The 18,783-nt window shown below is 34.4% G+C and overlaps 1 protein-coding gene across 4 annotated transcripts in view; it reads left to right on the top strand.

Moving 5' to 3' along the window:
- STRN3 (striatin 3) overlaps window positions 1-18,783 on the top strand; it is a 129,352-nt gene that overhangs the window by 78,070 nt on the left and 32,499 nt on the right. For 2 of the 4 annotated variants that reach the window (XM_003924228.4, XM_010334970.3), the window contains exons 6-8: window positions 5,626-5,755; window positions 6,936-7,077; window positions 13,176-13,286. In XM_003924228.4, the coding sequence (XP_003924277.1) occupies window positions 5,626-5,755; window positions 6,936-7,077; window positions 13,176-13,286 (383 nt within the window). The remainder of the gene's footprint in view (window positions 1-5,625; window positions 5,756-6,935; window positions 7,078-13,175; window positions 13,287-18,783) is intronic. The other 2 variants (XM_010334969.3, XM_003924227.4) reach the window with 1 other exon arrangement.

The raw sequence follows: 18,783 nt of genomic DNA, 5'->3' as shown, positions 1-18,783 counted from the left end.
AAAATTATCCACAGATGGAGACTTCTACTTTAAAGATGGTAGATTAAAGTCACATTTTACTTGTGTGCCTTTCAGAAATTTTGCTAAAAGGAAAGTGAAGGGCTTAAGATGCATTAACACAAAAGAAAAACAGCAAGAAACCGACATACAGAAAGAATGAGAGAGTATACTGTCTGTGAGATAGGGAGAATTTAACAGTTTGGAATCCAGAAAGACAATGGAGGAATGACAACTGACTAGCTCTAAGAAAGCTTGTTAAACATAAGGGCATTTGAGAGCAATAGGATGAAGAAAAGGAATAAGCCAATTCAAGTCACAGAATTCCAGTAAAGCTGCAAAGGCTAAGGAATTACAGGTGTTTGGTGCATCTGGAGTCAGAGGTTTAAATAGGGGTGTGAATAGAGAAGTGGTTTAAAGTTTATTTAAGAAGCACAGGCTGGGCACGGTGGCTCACGCCTATAATCCCAGCACTTTGGGAGGCCAAGGAGGGCAGATCACTTGAGATCAGCCTAGCCTACATGGTGAAACTCCATCTCTACTAAAACTACAAAAATTAGCTGGGCATGGTGCCGGGTGCCTGTAATCCTAACTACTAGGGAGGCTGAGGCACAAGAATTGCTTGAACCCGGTAGGCAGAGGTTGCAGTGAGCCAGATCATGCCCACTGCACTCCAGCCTGGGCGACAGAGGGAGACTCCATCTCAAAGAAAAATAAAAGTTTAAGAAGCACAATATTAAATCCTCTTTCATCTTGCAAAACTGGCTTAACAGCACCCCTTCCCTACTCCAAAGAATGGCAGTGTATTTTCCACCAGTGATTTCTGTTTTCTTAAGAAATAAAACAACTGAAAGATGGGGTTATTGTATAACATGGAAACAGCAGGGTTGTGTGAAAGTCTCCAGCTGAGCATTGACATCTCCTGTTTTCTCCTACTGTTTGACTTCCAGTACATTGGCAGCTTTTATCTCTTATAAGCAAGATATTAAAATTGAATCACATTAATAGAAAAGGTCTAATGGTACTGAAAATTGGGATATGTCAGTGAAATGGCTGGGTCTGTGACCTATAATGTATAATTTAAGTCAGCAGCTTGACAAGACATATTCTTAGTCCTTCTGGGTGGCTATAACAAAATACCATGGACTGAGTAGCTTATAAATAATAGAAGTTTATTTCTCACAGCTCAGGAGGTTGGGAAGTCTAAGATCAATGTGTCAGCATGGTTGGGTTCTGGTGAAGACCCTTTTCTGGGTTTCAGACTGCTGAATTCCCACTGGTTTTCACATGGTGGAAAAGGCAGGCTCCTTTGGGCCTCTTTTATAAGGATACTAATTCTATTCATGAAGGCTCTGTCACCTCCCAAAGGGCTACCTCTTAATACCATCATATTGTGGACTAGGTTTCAACATAGGAATTTTGCTAAGGGACACAAATATTCAGACCATGGCACCCATGTGAACAGTACACTAGTTAGGACCAAAAAGGAAAATTCAGAGATCAAGTTGGGGGGATCAGTATCTGACTAGGAGTTTCAAAAAGAGAATACAAATTAAATGTTGTTGAAAACTTGATTAAAATAGTAATACAAGAAAACTCTCTGGAATATATTTTCAGAATGTATTTCCAGGGATGTTTGTTCCAGATTGAAAGGATTCTTTCCAGATACTGAAAAAAGATCCATACAGAGGTTATCATCATGAACACTAAAAATTAAGTGGAAATTCTGAAATCTTCCAGATAGAAAAATTCGACTACATTGAAAAGACTAGGAATCAGGCGTTATTAAATTAACATTCAAAGCTAGAATATAGTAGAGCAGCGCCTTAAAGATTCTGAGGGAAAGTGATTTCCATTTAGATTTGTATACTGAACCAAGTACTGAATTGTTTGTGAAAGTATTAATAGCATAAAGAGACATTTAGATATGAAAGCCTCAAATTTACCCTTCATTTTTTTCTCAGGAAGCTATTGGAGATATGTCTCAGCATTCTGAGAGACTAGATCGAGGAGGAAAGTGTAGGATCCAAGAAAAAGGATATTTAATAAAGAGAGGCAAAGGAAATTTCAGGAAATAGTTATTCAGTGGGCCTGGACAGTAGCCAGAGTAGAATGGAAGGAGGACAGAACATTGGAAGGAAAGTTTCTTAGAAAATGGGAAATTAATACATTGCTTTATGTGTCTGAGGATTTTGAAAAGAGACATGTAGTTCTTCTGGAAAATTCAGAGGAGAATAGTGATAACATCCTTGGAAAACCAGGCAGTTAAGAAAAACCACACTGGGCAGTTATTTCAGGAAAGCTATATATAAAAGAAAGGAAATGGAGTCATTGCAATGTGATTTACATGGAAATGCTAATATGTACTTTGTAACCATGGAATATTAATATAGGTGAAAGTAAATTGATGTAACTATATTACTGTTATGGGAGGAAGTATGGGTGTGGGATAGAGGCTGTAAGGGAACTAAATTTTTATCAAGAAATAGCAATTTAAGCATGTTACTTAGAAAAAATAGGGTAAATAACGAAGGAAGCTTCTTTAAAAAGAAGTTCAAAAATGGTTGTTCCTAGTGTGTAGGAATCAAAGATAGAGAAGGATGGAGCAGGGGACTCTTTGTTACTCATTGTATGCCTTGTCAATTTATTTAGAACTATTTGCCTTTTTTCTCCTCAGTACTTCCTAGCAAGCAGAACTTCATTTTAGCAACTGCTACAACAACCAAAGATTAACGATACTTACGATCCCCAAATTATTCTTAGCCAGCTTCACTAGAGACCCAAAAAGTTGCCTGACAATCCTTTTCTTTTTCTTCACTGGCTGACTCCTTTTTTCATTCTTCAGCTCAGTGGCTCTTCTAATCTTTTTCTACTCTTCATCAACTCCGTTCCAGACTGTGTTCCTTAATTTTAGTCATTCTTATAAGTTTGTGACACTATCTCATTTTTTTTTTTTTTTTTTTTTTTTTAGAGACAATTCTCCATTGATCTCTCAATGTTTCTAAACATCCTGTGAGCAGAGACACATATTGCCCTTTTATTCTGGATTATCTATTTAAGGATATTTATATAACAAACAGCCTTGTAAGATAGAGACAGTCTTCTGGAAAGTCACGCTTACTGTTCAATATAAAGATTCAAGTTCCCTAAGCCCAGAGTTCCTCCGCTATGATTCAAACAAACTGTAAGTGTAACATCTACCCAATCTCCTCCTTGCCACCCTTGTGGGACTTGGGCAAAGGAAATTCAGCAAACATTATCATCCTGTTACTTCCTGTGCTTCTGAGGAGTAGAATTCTTGTCTCTGACTCAATTTTATGACTTATTTCAGGATTCATGAAACAGTAATAGACGAGGTTGTTAGCTTGAAGGCAGGGAAAACCCTGAGACCTTTCACAGTCCATGATCCTTTAATTTTCAATTCCCTAAAGACTAATGATGTTGAGCATCTGTTCATATGCTTATTTACATTCCATCTATCATTATGATGCAATGTCTATTTGAAATATTTCCCCATTTTTTATTGTTTTGTTACTGTTATGGCTTAAAGAGTTTTTTTATATACCCTTGACACAAGTTTTCCATCAAAAGTAAGTTGCAAATATTTTTTCCCAATTCACAGGTTTTCTTTACATTTTCTTAGTATCTTTCAAAGAGAAAACGTTAATAATTTTGGTGAAATCTGATTCATCAATTCTTTCTTTTATGCTTGTGTTCTCTTTGACTTTTAAAGCCATGCAAATGTATTGCTGTGATTAAATGCAGTTTTTATAACCTGGAAACAGGGGGAACTCTCATTTTAGAGACAGAAATTTCTATCCAAGGAGCAGCAGTACTTAATTTTTCAAAGTTAAATATCTTATATCTTTAAAAAATTATTTTAAATTATTTTATCTTTGGTATGCTACTTTTATCAAGTGCATTCATTGCCTTTCATCTAATCTCCAAATACTAAGTTACATTGTAAATGTTGAGCTGAAAGTATATTTTGTTCTGGTAGATTTGTGGTTGTTTTTACTAATTTGCGTTTGTAAAAACCATCTCCTTCTACATTCAGTCTTTATACAGTTTCTTTAAACAGTATGCTGGATTGGGTGGGATATAGTACAACCTATTAAAACTCTTTGTTAATGCTATTTTAAAAATGTAGTGAGCCCTTTCTGTCTGTGGGTTCTGCATCGATGGATTGAAAATACCACATTGAAAAAAAAAATGACAAAAAATAAAATACAAATTTAAAAATGCAGTATGACGCTTATTTACGTAGTATTTACATTGTATTTGGTATTATAAATAATTTAGAGATGATTTAAAGTATACCATAAGGAGAATATATATAGGCACTTGAGCATCATAGGGGGAGGTATGTATCCCAGAACCAATCCCTCATGGAAGCCAAGGGATGACTATAATCTGAATTGTGTTATATGCTAATTTGAACTAATGGAGGCAACCAATCAGGGATGGCAGGGGGCGTGAAAACCCTCCCTGAGTTTTATATGATTTTTCTTTTTGGTACCATGTACTCTTAGTAAAGACATTGAGATAATCTAATTCAGCCCCCATGATTTACAGGTAAAGAAATTGAGACCAAAGTTTTAAATGGTTTGGCCAAATTCAAGCAGCTACTTAGTGGCAGAGCAGAGACTTTTCATGGTGAAAGTTATTGTTCAGCTGAATTTTCTACTGCCTTTATTGTTTTGTTGCTGCCTTTATTGTTAGACATTCAAACAACTATATGAAAACCTTTTTTGTGTGTGTATCGAGAAACTCAAATTAGTTAAAATATTTAGTTAAGCCTGTCCCTATTACCTGTTAGAGTGATTCTGTAAGACTTAGAAGTATTTCTTTAATAGATTTTGAGTTCTTTCTTCTAGATAAGACAGGTTGTGAGATGGATTGGGATGTTTTATATCTGATTTACTATAAATTTAAATCTGAGCTGCTTGATAAATTATTTTTAAATTCTTTTGTTTTCATTTTGAGACAGGGTCTTGCTCTGTCACCCAGGCTGGAACGCAGTGCATAGTTACAGCTTACTGCAGCCTCGACGTCCTGGGCTGAAATGATCCTCCTGCCTCAGTCTTCTGAGTAGCTGAGACTAGAGGCACACGACACCATACCCAGCTAATATTTTTTGAAGACAGGTTTCACTGTGTTGCCCAGGCTGGTCTTGGTCTTGAGCTTCTAGGCTCAAGTGATCCTCCTGCCTTCATCTTCCAAAGTACTGGGATTACATGAAGCACTGTTCCTGGCCCCGCCTGATAAACTTTGGTATTTACTGTTTTAGTCCTCAAACATTTATACTAAACTGTAAGAGGTTGTAGTTGTAAGAAATGCTAAGTTTCAGTTGCTTTGAGTGTCTGATACCATAGGATTTTATTTTGATGCAGTAATTACCAAAAGTATTTTGGACAATGAACTTTGGAGAAAGACAGCAGAGAATAGTTACTTTTATTTCAGTTATAGAACATGAATCTTTCAGACTTTTTTTCTGGAATAAAGTCCTCAGACAGAATGTAGTCATTCGAATCTCTAGCTTTAAGAATTGATTTAAAATAGGAACCAGAAAGAAATATTAGAACCAGCCGATGGAATAGTTGTATTCATCTATTTTCCTTCCCACAGGCCCTCTGGTGATGTTCTTGAGACATTCAATTTCTTAGAAAATGCTGATGATAGTGATGAAGAAGAGGAAAATGACATTATTGAAGGCATCCCAGAAGGAAAAGACAAACATCGAATGAATAAACACAAAGTAGGAATTAGATTTTATGTTCTTATTAGCTATATATTCATGTAGTTGGAATAGGAATTTTTGAGATGTCTTAAGTTACGTTGGAAGTGATCATCATTTTACATATTGCTTAAAGGTTTTATGTGTTCAGCTCTTTTTGCATTACATACAGTAGGAATTACTGTTTGCTATATTAATCACTAAATGGGCAAGAAAGGGTCTGTTTTTATAGGACTAGTCGATTGATTTTGAAACCTTTTTAAAGCTACCCCCTCTCCACCTCTGCCACTATTGAGAATCACTGTAAAAGTCTGTCTCTTCTTGTACAGTACACAAGGGGTAAATTAACTGAAGTTGCAGTGGGAATACTTCCACCCTGGGTGAGGGAGTAATCTGTGAATTATAAGTAAGTCTCAACATTCTTGTTCTTTAGTAAGGAATAATAAAAACTTATTTTTGCTCATAACCTAAGAAACAGGTTCATCTATTTTAGTGGTTTGGGGGGCTAGCTATAGAAGCAAAAGTAGAGTTGATCGTCCATTTGTGAGTTACCAGAGTAGTGTACAGTATTTGAACCATATAAAAAATGTGGGTAGTTATAATTGTTGGTACTTTGAGATTTTACAGTAATATAAGGGAAAAAATGACAATGTTCCACAAAAGTTTCCAGTCTACAAAATCAGTTTTCAGTTTTTTGATATATTCTATGTGTGTATTATCGTCTATTTGAGTGAAGAGAGATTTTAAGCCTTTTTTGTTGTTGTTGTTCTGGAAGGTAAAGCACTATTATAATTATCACAGTTATGAACTTAAAGTAGTTACTATGCCATATCTCTATGAATGAAGGACTAAGTATGCAGTTTCCCATTTATGAGGTCAATTCAAGATAACATATCAGAATGCAAATAAGTGACTGGTTCTTCAGTGGAGGACTAATTATGAATATACTGTAATTTAAGAGATTAACTATTCTTGATAATTAGCACTTAAACCATTTTTAGTACCACATTACTTAGATCGATCTTGGCACAGCACTGTTGAACCATTTAAGGTATAATTTGGGATTTATGAATTACATGGGCAATCTAAAGTTTTGGATCCAAGTAATTTTAAAATGGGTGAATATAGTTATGTGACAATATTAAAGGATCCCTTTTTAATGTAGAATAAAAGTAATTCTTGGTTTATATTCTATTTACAGATAGGTAATGAAGGTTTAGCTGCTGACCTAACTGACGATCCTGATACTGAGGAAGCACTGAAAGAATTTGATTTTTTAGTGACTGCCGAAGATGGTGAAGGAGCTGGAGAAGCACGGAGTTCGGGGGATGGCACAGAATGGGGTAAGGTGATAAAGAAATAGGGGGTGGGAGGAAATTTAGCCTTTAATGATGGGTTATTATAAAATATTACATGTGGAATGTGTGTATCTGAATGTATGGTGGCAGTTAAACTGAGAGCAAGGGAAGTGATGTTGAATAATAACAAGGTATTTTGTACCAATTTATTTATATTTGGTGACTAAACTGCTTAATATATATGGCTTTTGGTGGATTTAGATTTTTGGAATTTGTCTGGATTTAAAGTTGAACTATTTAATTAATTTGGAAATTCAGTTTCTTTTTCTTTAATAGATTTTTTTAAATGTATGTATTCAGTTTTAAACATTCCCATCCTAGATTTAGGAAGATTTAACTCAGTATGTCTATATGGTGTTATCTGACTAATTACTAAGAAGGAATAAAGCTACTAATCCTGAATTATAGCTCTATATTGAGCACAATTTAATGAAGATGCTAAACTTTACTGCCTGTAATATTCAGTGTGTAAAATGTTAGGGCCTAAACTTTGGAAGTGGTACATAATGCTAATAATAATTCAGGCATAACTAAAAGAAAACGATTCTTTATCTGTACACAGTTTAAAACCCCATTAGGAAGTAAAATAAGTGTAAAAAATATTTTAAGGTAATAGCTGATGTCCATTATGTTTTTCCTAGTACATACGTTCATGCAATCCTCGTTTAATATCAGCATGTTGTCTGTTAAGTAGAGCAAAGTGTGTTTACTGAGCTTTATTGGAGAAAGTTATTATTACTTTTTTTTTTTTTTTGAGACAGAGTCTCATTCTTTTGCCAGGCTGGAGTGCAGTGGTGTGATCTCGGCTCACTGCAGTCTCTGGCTTCTGGGTTCAAGCAATTCTTCTGCCTCAGCCTCCTGAGTAGCTGAGACTACAGGCGCACCCCACCACACCCAGCTAATTTTTGTATTTTTGGTAGAGACGAAGTTTCACCTTGTTAGCCAGGATGGTCTCGATCTCTTGACCTTGTGATCTGCCCACCTTGGCCTCCCAAAGTGCTGGCATTACAGGCATTAGCCATTGCTTCTGGCCTGGAAATGTTATTTTAATACATCAAAGTTTTGCTTAATTACAAGGAAGAGGAATAATCACTAGATTTTTTTAAAAAAATTATTTTGATAGCAAACGTTTGGGTTTTTAGAAAATGCCTTATTTATGTGTTTAAACCAAATATTGCTAATAGCATATATAATACGTTTATTATCTTGATATAAAAAATGAATTAAGTACTTAAAAGATTTGAATTTTGCCACCAGTTTTCTTTTTACAATTCTCAAGCATTATTTTCAGACCTTCACTTCTCTCTTTTCCTAAATGGAAATAGAAGAGACACATTAATTTAAAACATGGGAAACTCCACAATTACCTTGTAGATTACATTTTTGTACTTAACTATTTGAAAACGATTGTGTTTTAGAAGGATACCTTTCTTCGAAATCAGCAGTGCTTAGGAGAAACAGTAAAATTATTTAACTTTTCTTCTAGCTTCTCTGTGCAGGCATTCAGTGTTGGAAATAACTTAATCTTTTTCCAGGAATCTCAAAAGTATTGTTTTTTTCCTGATTGTTTTATAATTATATAAATACATAATTATTTTGTAATAGAAGCATGTTTTAGAAAACTTAGAACCTATGAATATATGAGAAGATGAATTTTTAATAAGTATATGTATATATATTTTGTTAACAAAGGATTTTGCTAAATGTTGATTTGTAATGCACACTTTTCACTTAATACATGGCTCTTCTGTAGTGCTTTTGCTTTTTTTTTTTTTTTTTTTTTCTGAGACAGGGTCTCTCTTTGTTGCCCAGGCTGGGGTGCTGTGGCGCAATCTTGACTCACTGTGACCTTCGCCTCCCAGGCTCAAGAGGTCCTCCCACCTCAGCCTCCTCAGTAACTGAGACCACAGGCGTGTGACCACACCTGGCTAATTTTTGCTTTTTTTTTTTTTTTTTTTTTTTTTGTAGAGGCGGGGTTTGTCCATGTTGCTCAGGCTAGTCTTGAACTCCTGGACTCGAGCAATCTGCCTGCCTTGGCCTCCCAAAGTGCTAGGATTACAGGCAAGAGTCACCACAGCCAGTCAGCATTGTTTTTAATAGCTTCATAATATTCTGTCAATAATGTGCTGTAATTTTATTTAACCAGAGCCCTCTGATGCACATTTAGATTATTTTCATTAAAAAGAAAATGATCAAAATAATTTATTGAGTATCTCTTTAGCTATATCTTGACACAAATTCATTCCTGTTTCCTTAGCCTAAAGTTGCTAGGAGTTTAGTCAAAAGGATAAAGAAAAAATTCAGGAATTTAATTTATAGGAAATGGCATTATTTCTTTGATAATAGTTTCCATGTTACATACAACTGATTGATCCTTCTGTCTGAAGACTTTTGAGATTGTAGAGCAGAGTTTTAAGACAACTCTCAATACTTTGCTTTTTATTGTCAATATTTGACAGTGCCTGTGTCTCCTGTGTAAGCAGAAGTAATCGAAAAAATATCTTCCAGACAAGATGGAAATACCATCTTTAAGACATTTTAAGTTCTCGATGAAGGAAAATAACTTGTTTAAGTACAAGGTGGTTCAAATAGTTTTTTTTCTAAAATAAATGAAAAAATGATTTATGCACTGTTATCCGAAGTTCATTATTTCTACTCAACAAGATGTCATAGCCATTTTTTCCAAAGCAAAGAAGATGAATATGCAAGCAGTCTTTATATTTATGAAATTTATTTGCTAAAAATTTGAATATGTTTATAAATAGGAAAGTGATAGCATTTAGATTTTTTTTTTTCTTTTGGTGAGACAGAGTCTCACTCTGTTACTCAGGCTGGAGTGCAATGGCACATTCTTGACTCATTGCAACCTCTTCCTCCTGAATTGAAGTGATTCTCCTTCTTCAGCCTCCAGAGTAACTGGGATTATAGGCCTGGCTAATTTTTGTGTTTTTAATAGAGACAGGGTTTCACCATGTTGGCCAGGGTAGTCTTGAACTCCTGACCTCGGGTGATCCACCCACCATGGCCTCCCAAAGTACTGGGATTACAGGTATGAGCTACAATGCCCAGATTTAAATTATTGGGTAAAAGAGCACTGATTTTTTTTTTTTTAAATAAGTCGTCTTAATGAAACATACTCCAGTACTTACTCACATTAGAGAATCTGATTTTTAGTGTATTAGCAGTCAACAGATAACTTTGTTATCTCTGACTTTGAATTTTTTTATTTACGAAACCACTGCCTTTTAGCAAGCTTTTAAATGGTCTTTTCACTGTCATCTATATTAGTCTGAGTTTAAAGTAGTAATTTTTCGTTCTTCTCGTTATCAAAAACAATAGTTGGGATTTTTATTTTACTTTTTATTTCATGGAGACTAGACATTTTAAAATTGTTCATTTATTGTCTCCTGCCTTTGAAACTGTGATCTGTAGAGATTTATAGAAGTACAAAATACAGTTATCACTTGAATGTTTGTACTTAAGCATAATGGATAAAAGTATGAGATTATTTGCATAAAGTTAGTAATAAATTTATGCTACAGTTAATAGATTTGTGTAATTCCTCTGCTTTGGTAATCAGAATTACCATAATAGAATTTCATGTTTTTGTGGGTTTGAGCTGTCAGGAGTCAACTTTCTTATGCATATTTGTGTTTTCTTTTAGACAAAAAAGTTACTGTAAATGATTCAACCTCATTTCTTGGTATTTTTTCCCCCTAGATTTTTTTAAAACAGGATTAATATGTAGAAGATTATGCTGCCTCTTCCCTTTTGCTCTTATCTATTTCTTATAAGCAATATCAAATCAGCTGTTACTTACCAGGCAAGTTTCAGGATGTTGTTTGTGCACATATGCATTCACCAGCCTGTTCTTTGCACTGCCTAAATTTACTTTTGTTTTCTAGATTTGAGATTATCTTGCAAGTATTTTTTTCCTTAAGCTTATCCTTATTTTATTCCCTATGCAATTTCACTACCCTCTCTTTGTCAACTATAGTTAGAGTTATACACAATTTTATTCTCTCTACATAGATCTTTTAGAAAACTGTTGGCTCTTACTAAATTTTTCTGTTCTATCTAATTTTCATATATAAACTTTGTATGACTTAAGGTTTTTTGGTCTCTGTGAGGTTTAGAAAATATTTGCTCAAAATGTATCAATTTGTCTTGCTTTTAGTAGTTGAAATTAAGAATTGTTAACTTCATTAAGATGAGTGCAAATGATTAATTGTTGAGATCTCGTTTTGTTTTTTTGTTTTTGGTGGTTTTTTTTGGTATATTCAGTAAGTTTACAGAAGGGTTCCTGATGCAGCGTAGTTTTCAGGAAACTTCGTGATTTGAAGACATGTGAATTGAGTAAAGTGAATTTTCTCTTTAAAACTGTATTACAAACAGCATTACAATTTGTGGATTTGACAGATAACCTTACGTGTGAGTTTTGGTCTTGAGTAACCTAGTTTCAAGTAATTCGAGTTAGCAAATTGATTTAAAGCTTAGGATTTAGTTTTTTACATACTGACCACCTGTGATCATAGGTAGGATAACCATCAGGGAAAAACTTATGACAATTGTAGCAGGGAAAACTCAAGGTACAGTAAATATTTACATTTCTGTGTGCCTTTCAAATATGAGAATTTTTTAAGTTTGGTACATAAAACACAATCTATAAAGGAAAAGAGCCGGGCGCGGTGGCTCACGCCTGTAATCCCAGCACTTTGGGAGGCCGAGGCGGGTGGATCATAAGGTCAAGAGATTGAGACCATCCTGGCCAACATGGTGAAACCCCGTCTCTACTAAAAATACAAAAAATTAGCTGGGCATGGTGGCGCGTGCCTGTAATCCCAGCTACTCAGGAGGCTGAGGCAGGAGAATTGAACCCAGGAGGTGGAGGTTGCGGTGAGCCGAGATTGCGCCATTGCACTGCAGCCTGGCGAAACTCTGTCTCAAAAAAAAAAAAAAAAAAAAGGAAAAGAAAGGCTTTTTATGTCTACTTTAAGTCAGTGAGGCCTAGGGTTGCTCTTACAAAACTTTGTGAACCAGACTATACTGAGTTATCAAAAACTTAACAAGTCACAGTGTTAAACTTCCTAATGACATGGCTGTTTTAAAACCACACAAAGGAGGGGAAAATCCTCAATATTTAAAATAATTCTCGAAGACTTAATTATTTTTATATTCCCTCTTTTTAGTGCTGTTTTTCCTCTAGTTTACCATGAGTAAATTTTTCTCAGGCACAAGTATTTAGTTAAATATGGATTTACTATTCAGCTAAAATAGCTGACGTATCTTTAGCAGATGTTCAGCAATATATGTTTTCACTTCTCCATGCTGATCACTACTTTTATCCTGAAAAAGAAATCATTTCTAAAAAAATTCTTCAGTGGAATTTGAGTTTTGTTTTTTTGTGTTTTTGTTTTTGTTTTGTTTTGTTTTGCTAATCTTAGTTATAGACCAATGGAAGAAGGTAATGAGATGTTGAACTATTTGAGTGGGTGGGGGCAGAGGTGGGATTCTCTGAATGCTTTCTATGGATTATTCAAGACATTGTATTTTTTAACTATATGTATGTATTATACTGGACTAGAATGCTTCTCCATTAGTACAGTTAATCCTGTGCATGCAGAATCAGTATGACAGAAGGTGCATGAATGTTTTCATCAATGAAACAGCACTTAACTTTCTAGCTTGCACTTTTCCAAGTAGTTCGCATGTATTTCATTCATTTGCTTTTATGATGCTGGCTGAATAATTTTTATTAACATTTTTATAAAGATGCAGTGATCTATTTTTATAACATAAGATTTCTAATGTCAGTCCATTGAATGAATAATAACCTTCAAATTTGTGGTTCATAAAAATGAAGCACCATTTAACTGTCAGTATTAAATGTTTAGAAACTTACGACTTGGGCATTTAGAGTTTGAGTTGTGAATACCAGAACTGAGACTGCACCTTTAAAGTATTTTGAATATATGCTATTAGTACATTTTATTATGATTATGTAAAGCTATAACAGTTTACTGCCAACAGCTTGCATTGCCAACTGCTGATTTTTTTTTCTTTTAATAATATGCTGCATGTAGATAAAGATGACCTCTCCCCAACTGCTGAGGTTTGGGATGTAGACCAGGGACTAATAAGTAAACTGAAGGAACAGTACAAGAAGGAACGAAAGGGGAAGAAAGGGGTGAAGAGTAAGTGCAGATTCTGACTATTATAATTTTTGTGTACCAATAACTGAGAAAAAATTCTTCAATTCTGTTATTTTTTTTTTGGTGTAACTTAATTTTTTTTGTTTCGTAAAGGGGGCAACTAACTTTAAACTTTGTCTGTTGTATAATTGAAATTTGTTTGTATATAATTTAGGATGTTATTTGATCAAGTAGAAAATCATTTAAAATATATGGGAAGGGAGAAGGGAAGATTTTGAGGATTGTTTTTAAACTTTAAAAACTTTACCAAATTGTTAGGAATACTGGCATTGGAATAAAAATAAAAATTTGTTCAAAAGGGAGAAAAGTATAAACTTCTCCATTTTTGATACATAGAGTATAGTTATAAACAATTCATATCCAGGTTACATTTCTTAGTTTGGGAATCCTTACATATAGTGAGTAGGAAAGCCCTTTCTATAGTTTCTGCTTTGTTTTGTTTGCAGTTGAAGAGCAATTCTCCGCAGTTCAACTGCAAACGACAACAGCAGCCAAAAGAATCTCTTGGGTAGTATTTTTTGGCTACTGTGGTGCAGGAGACCAGGAGTGCGAAGGTAGTGGTGACAGTATAGTTTGTTTTGTCATTGCTGGATGTCTTGGTGCCTGAATGTATTTTTCAGTATGTTGTGTATTAACCAATGTATTTATTAAAAGTATAAATCAGCTATAACACTTCACTCAAGCAATTCACTTCCATTCGGTGAAGCAAACTTAGAAGTTGCCACATGAAAAATAATCTTGAAATGAATTAACTGGAGAGACTTGAAACTTATATTTTGGATCTATTTTGAACTGGCCGTTGACTTCTGCTAGTCTAACATTTTGACTATATAAAGCAGAAAATAGTTTGAGGAAAAAGGCAAAAACTATATAGACGTTCTATTATGTTTCTTTGGGGACATACATACATATGTAAAATGGCAGATATAATGGAAAAGTGTGCGAATTTCCTTCAATAAAGTATTTTTTGAGTGATTTCATTTTTTGTGAAGGCTAATATGTGAAGTTTTGGGGATTTCACCCATTAGAAAATTTTCTTTAATAGCTTTATGATAACTCTTGTTATTGCATGTGAATTAAAAGACTATACAGTGAACTGCTTATTGTATTTAAAAACATTTGATACTGAGCTGAGGTTATGTTTAGTTGCTAACATCATTTACCTATAATGCAAGCATGTTGAATCTAAAAGTTCATTTGCATGATTGACTGTTTTAGAATAGACAAAATGACATTAGAATTTTAGGATTCTTTCTTTTTTTTTTTTTTAAGTTTGAGTCTCGCTCTGTTGTCCAGGCTGGAGTGCAGTAGCGTGATCTCAGCCTACTGCAACCTCTGCTTCCTGGGTTCGAGCAATTTTCCTGCCTCAGCCTCCTGAGTAGCTGCAACTGTAGGTGTGTGCCACCAAGCCAGGCTAATTTTTTGTATTTTTAGTAAAGACAGGGTTTCACTGTGTTAGCCAGGAAGGTCTCGATCTCCTGACTTATGATCTGCCCACCTTGGCCTTCCAAAGTGCTGGGATTACAGGCATGAGCCACGGTTCCCAGCCTAGGGTTTTTTTTGTTTTTGTTTTTGTTTAAAAGAAATAAAGTAGTTTATTTTAATAGTATGTTGCTTATTTTATATATAGTATCATAAACTGACTTAATCTGCTGAAGATTTCTTTTGAAATGGTAATGTTGTTTCTAATTTAAAATAGAAGTATCCCGTTTCCCCCTCTGATAGACTATGACTAGACCTATATCTTTTTGCGGTCTAGAAATAAGATAGCAGTCAACTCAAGGTCTTTTTTAGTTGTTGCTTTTAAATTTTTTGAAAAAATTTTTAATTATAAAAAGTATGTTTAAGAAATATTAGATAAACTAAAGCTGAATTTTTAACTTCTCATACGTAATTTAATTTTTTTAGAGACAAAGTCTTGATCTGTCATCCAGGTTGGAGTGCAGTAGTGCAGATAATAGCTCAGTATAACCTCAAACTCTCCTGTCCTCAAAGTATCCTCCCACCTCAGCCTCTTGAGTAGCTGAGACTACAGGCACATACCACCACACCTGGCTAATAATTTTATTTTTAAAAAATTTTGTAGAGATGGGATTTCTCTGTATTGCCCAAGCTTGTCTCGAGCTCTTGGCCTCAAGCCATTCTCTCACCTCAGCTTTTCAGAATGTTAAGATTATAGGCATGAGCAACCCTGCTTGGCCTTAGGTTTTTTAAATTGGAGCTTAGTACACATAATATTATAATTTGCCTACTGCCATCATAGAAAACATCATTTTATGTCAACAAATAATTCCTTTGTATATGTTTGTGATTTTTTTTCTTTCTAAACAATAGAAAGGAACCCAGTATGTCAAAGAGATGAAAGATGGCTTCTTTGATTGCATCGGTATCTGGAGACCCCAGATTCATAACTTAAGGCTTTCATGTCTCAATAACATCTTGTTATCTAGATATGTATTCTGTTATTCAGCCCATTCCACTTTAATTTTGATTTAATATCTATTAAAAAAAAAAAAAGAACTTTGCTTATATAATCATAAAAATAACACATGCTTGTTATTCAGATGAGAAGTAGATAGTAATATAAAGAAAAACAATAAAGTGAAAATCACCTGCAATCCTACCACTCAGAGACTTACTGTTTATTTGGCATATATTCATCCATCTTTTCTTAAGTCTTTATAAACACTTCCTCTTTAATATTTTAACTAGAGTATTATTGTTGTAATTTAACTCATTCTTTATTTTGTAATGTTTCATAGTCATCTAAAATATTTTTGTGGATTTAACCTTGCCTCCATTCGTTAAACTGTAGATTTGTTTCTTATTTTTAAACATTTTCATAAATATTACTGTCTTTGAGGCTACTAACATAAGTAGATATAGGGATGAGGTCTGTAGCAGAGTGTCTCAGGAAAGATAGTTAAGAAATATATTATGTTTATTTTTTATACTTCCTTTATGGAGTTTTGTAAATTAAAAACTTTTTGCTCTTGAATACAGAATTCAATTTGAAAATGTTGGCTCTGAATCCTTGGCATGAAGATAGAATTTAAGAAAATAAAAACTTTTTTTTTTTTTGGTTTATGGATCACAGACTTCGAATGATCTTTATTCAAATAGCTCATCATGTTAAGATAAAATTCTAAGATATAATTTTAAATGAAAAGGTAATTCATGAATTTCTTAGCATTTTTATTATCTAGCCCATATTGGTTATTATTCTAATATTATTTTTATTTAGCTTTGTATATGTTAGAATAATTCATTATCTGTTGCCTTTTGATTTCTTTTAAAAAAAATTTTGCGGCCAGGTGTGGCAACTCACTCCTGTAATCCCAGAACTTTGGGAGGCCAAGGTGGGTGGATCACGAGGTCAGGAGTTTGAAACCAATATTGTGAAACCCTGTCCTTACCAAAAAATAAAAAAATTAGCTGGACGTGGTGGTGCACACCTGTAGTCTGAGCTACTCAGGAGACTGAGGCAGGAGAATTGCTAGAACCTGGGAGGCGGAGGTTACAGTGAGCTGAGATCACACCACTGCACTCCAGCCTGAGTGACAGAACAAGACTCCGTCTCAAAAAATATTTTTTTATCTTACAAATGACACATAATTATAAATGTTTTGGGGATACAGTGTGATGTTTTAATACATTGAATAATGATAAAAATCAGAGTAGTTAGGATATTCATTTCTTTGTAGTTACAGCACTCAATATCCTTTTTTCTAACTACCCTGAAATATAAACTACATTATTAGCAGCTATAGTCACCTTACTATGTTACAGAACCAGAACTTATTCTTCCTACGTAAATGTAAACTTGTATACATTTACCAATTTTTTTTCCTTTATTCCAGAATTTGTTAATAATTCACACCTACTAGATTAGCACTAAGCTTCTACTGATTTTTTCACCCCAACTTCTTAAAGAGAAGAAAACTGTTTGCTAACTTTACCGTATGGAATCAGCAGATGTAATCCAGTCTTTTTCTCTTTTTTTGAAAGAGAAAGAGAAAAATGGCAAGAATGCTGACTTTTTAACTTTGTAAAGACTCATTCAAGATTTGACTTTTAAATGGAAAGGCTTCTATAATCAAGTGCTAAGTTAAAATTTCTGTGTCTTCCAGCTTGTTCACTCCATCCCACCCTTCGTTTTTTTCCCCCACCCAGGCAAGAGGAAAAGGGATTAAAAGTGACAGCCTTGTCTTGGAGTGTAGACCCACTTCAGTATTTCCTTCTTACTAAGTGAGATATACAATATAATTGAGATGTACTTTATCTTATTAATACTGATTAAGAGTCAAGACCATGAAACTAAAGAGGCTTGATACAGTTATTTTGATCTCAGGCTTCAAAGGGTTAAGCTTTCTTTTCCTTTTAAGTTTTTATTTTGGCATAATTTCTGACTTAATAAAATTTTGTGAGAATAGTACAGAGAATTTTGTATACTTTTCACCCAGGTTACCCACCACATGTTAACACTTTACCACACTTGCTTTCCCCTTTCCTTTCTGTAAATATATTATTTTTTATTTATCTGTTTTTTGAGACAGGGTCTCACTCTGCTGCCCTGGCTGGAGTGTAGTATCACATCGTAGCTCACTGAAACCTCAAACTACTGGGCTCAAGCAATCTTCCCAGTCCTGCCTCCCAAGTAGCTGGGACCACAGGTGTGAACCACCATGCCTGGCTGATTTTTAAATTTTTTAATACATAGGATCTCTGTATGTTGCCCAGGTGAGTCTCAAACTTCTGGCCTCAGGTGATTGTCCCATGTCAGCCTCCCAAAGCATTAAGATTTCAGGCATGAAGCTAGGTGTGGTGGCTCACACCTGTAATCCCAGCACTTTGGGAGGCCGAGGTGGGCAGATCACCTGAGGTCAAGAGTTCAAGACCAGCCTGGCCAATGTGGTGAAAACTTCTGTTTTTTTGTTTTTTGGTTTTTTTTGGAATAATTCAGAAAACTGAGTGTAGACATGGTGTTCTTTAAATAAATTAGCATATATTTAAACAAAGATTCTCGTGTATGGCCACAGTACAGTCATGAAAATCAGGAAGTAAATGTTGATGCAATACTAATATCTAAGCGAAAACTCAGTTTTCTTTCACTTTTTAATAATTAATATGTTTTCTGTAATTTGGGAGGAATGTGAAGGAACGTTCTGAATTAATCTTTTGTAAAAATGTTGGGTTGGTAGCATTTTTCTAACTTTAAGGTCTCCGTTTGTGCTGTATTTTATATCTTAGTAAAAACATACAAATTAGTAATGATTAAAAATCACAGTGTGAACAAAGCATCAGAAATATGGAGGCTGTAGTTAGAATATGACAGAGCAGCTAAAAATCTTTTAAGACTTTGATATTTGTCACTCCTTTCAACATGGAAAATTTAAACTGTGGATTATAATAATGTAATTTTCCTTTTGTAGGAGCTGTTGTTATAGCCTGTTACTGTTAAGCTATATTATACCTATAC

The sequence above is a fragment of the Saimiri boliviensis genome, chromosome 2, assembly GCF_048565385.1.
Source record: "Saimiri boliviensis isolate mSaiBol1 chromosome 2, mSaiBol1.pri, whole genome shotgun sequence".
In the NCBI taxonomy this organism is placed as follows: Eukaryota; Metazoa; Chordata; class Mammalia; order Primates; family Cebidae; genus Saimiri; species Saimiri boliviensis.
Note: the sequence above shows the minus strand (reverse complement) of the source record. Positions and strands in the feature narration are given on the sequence as shown.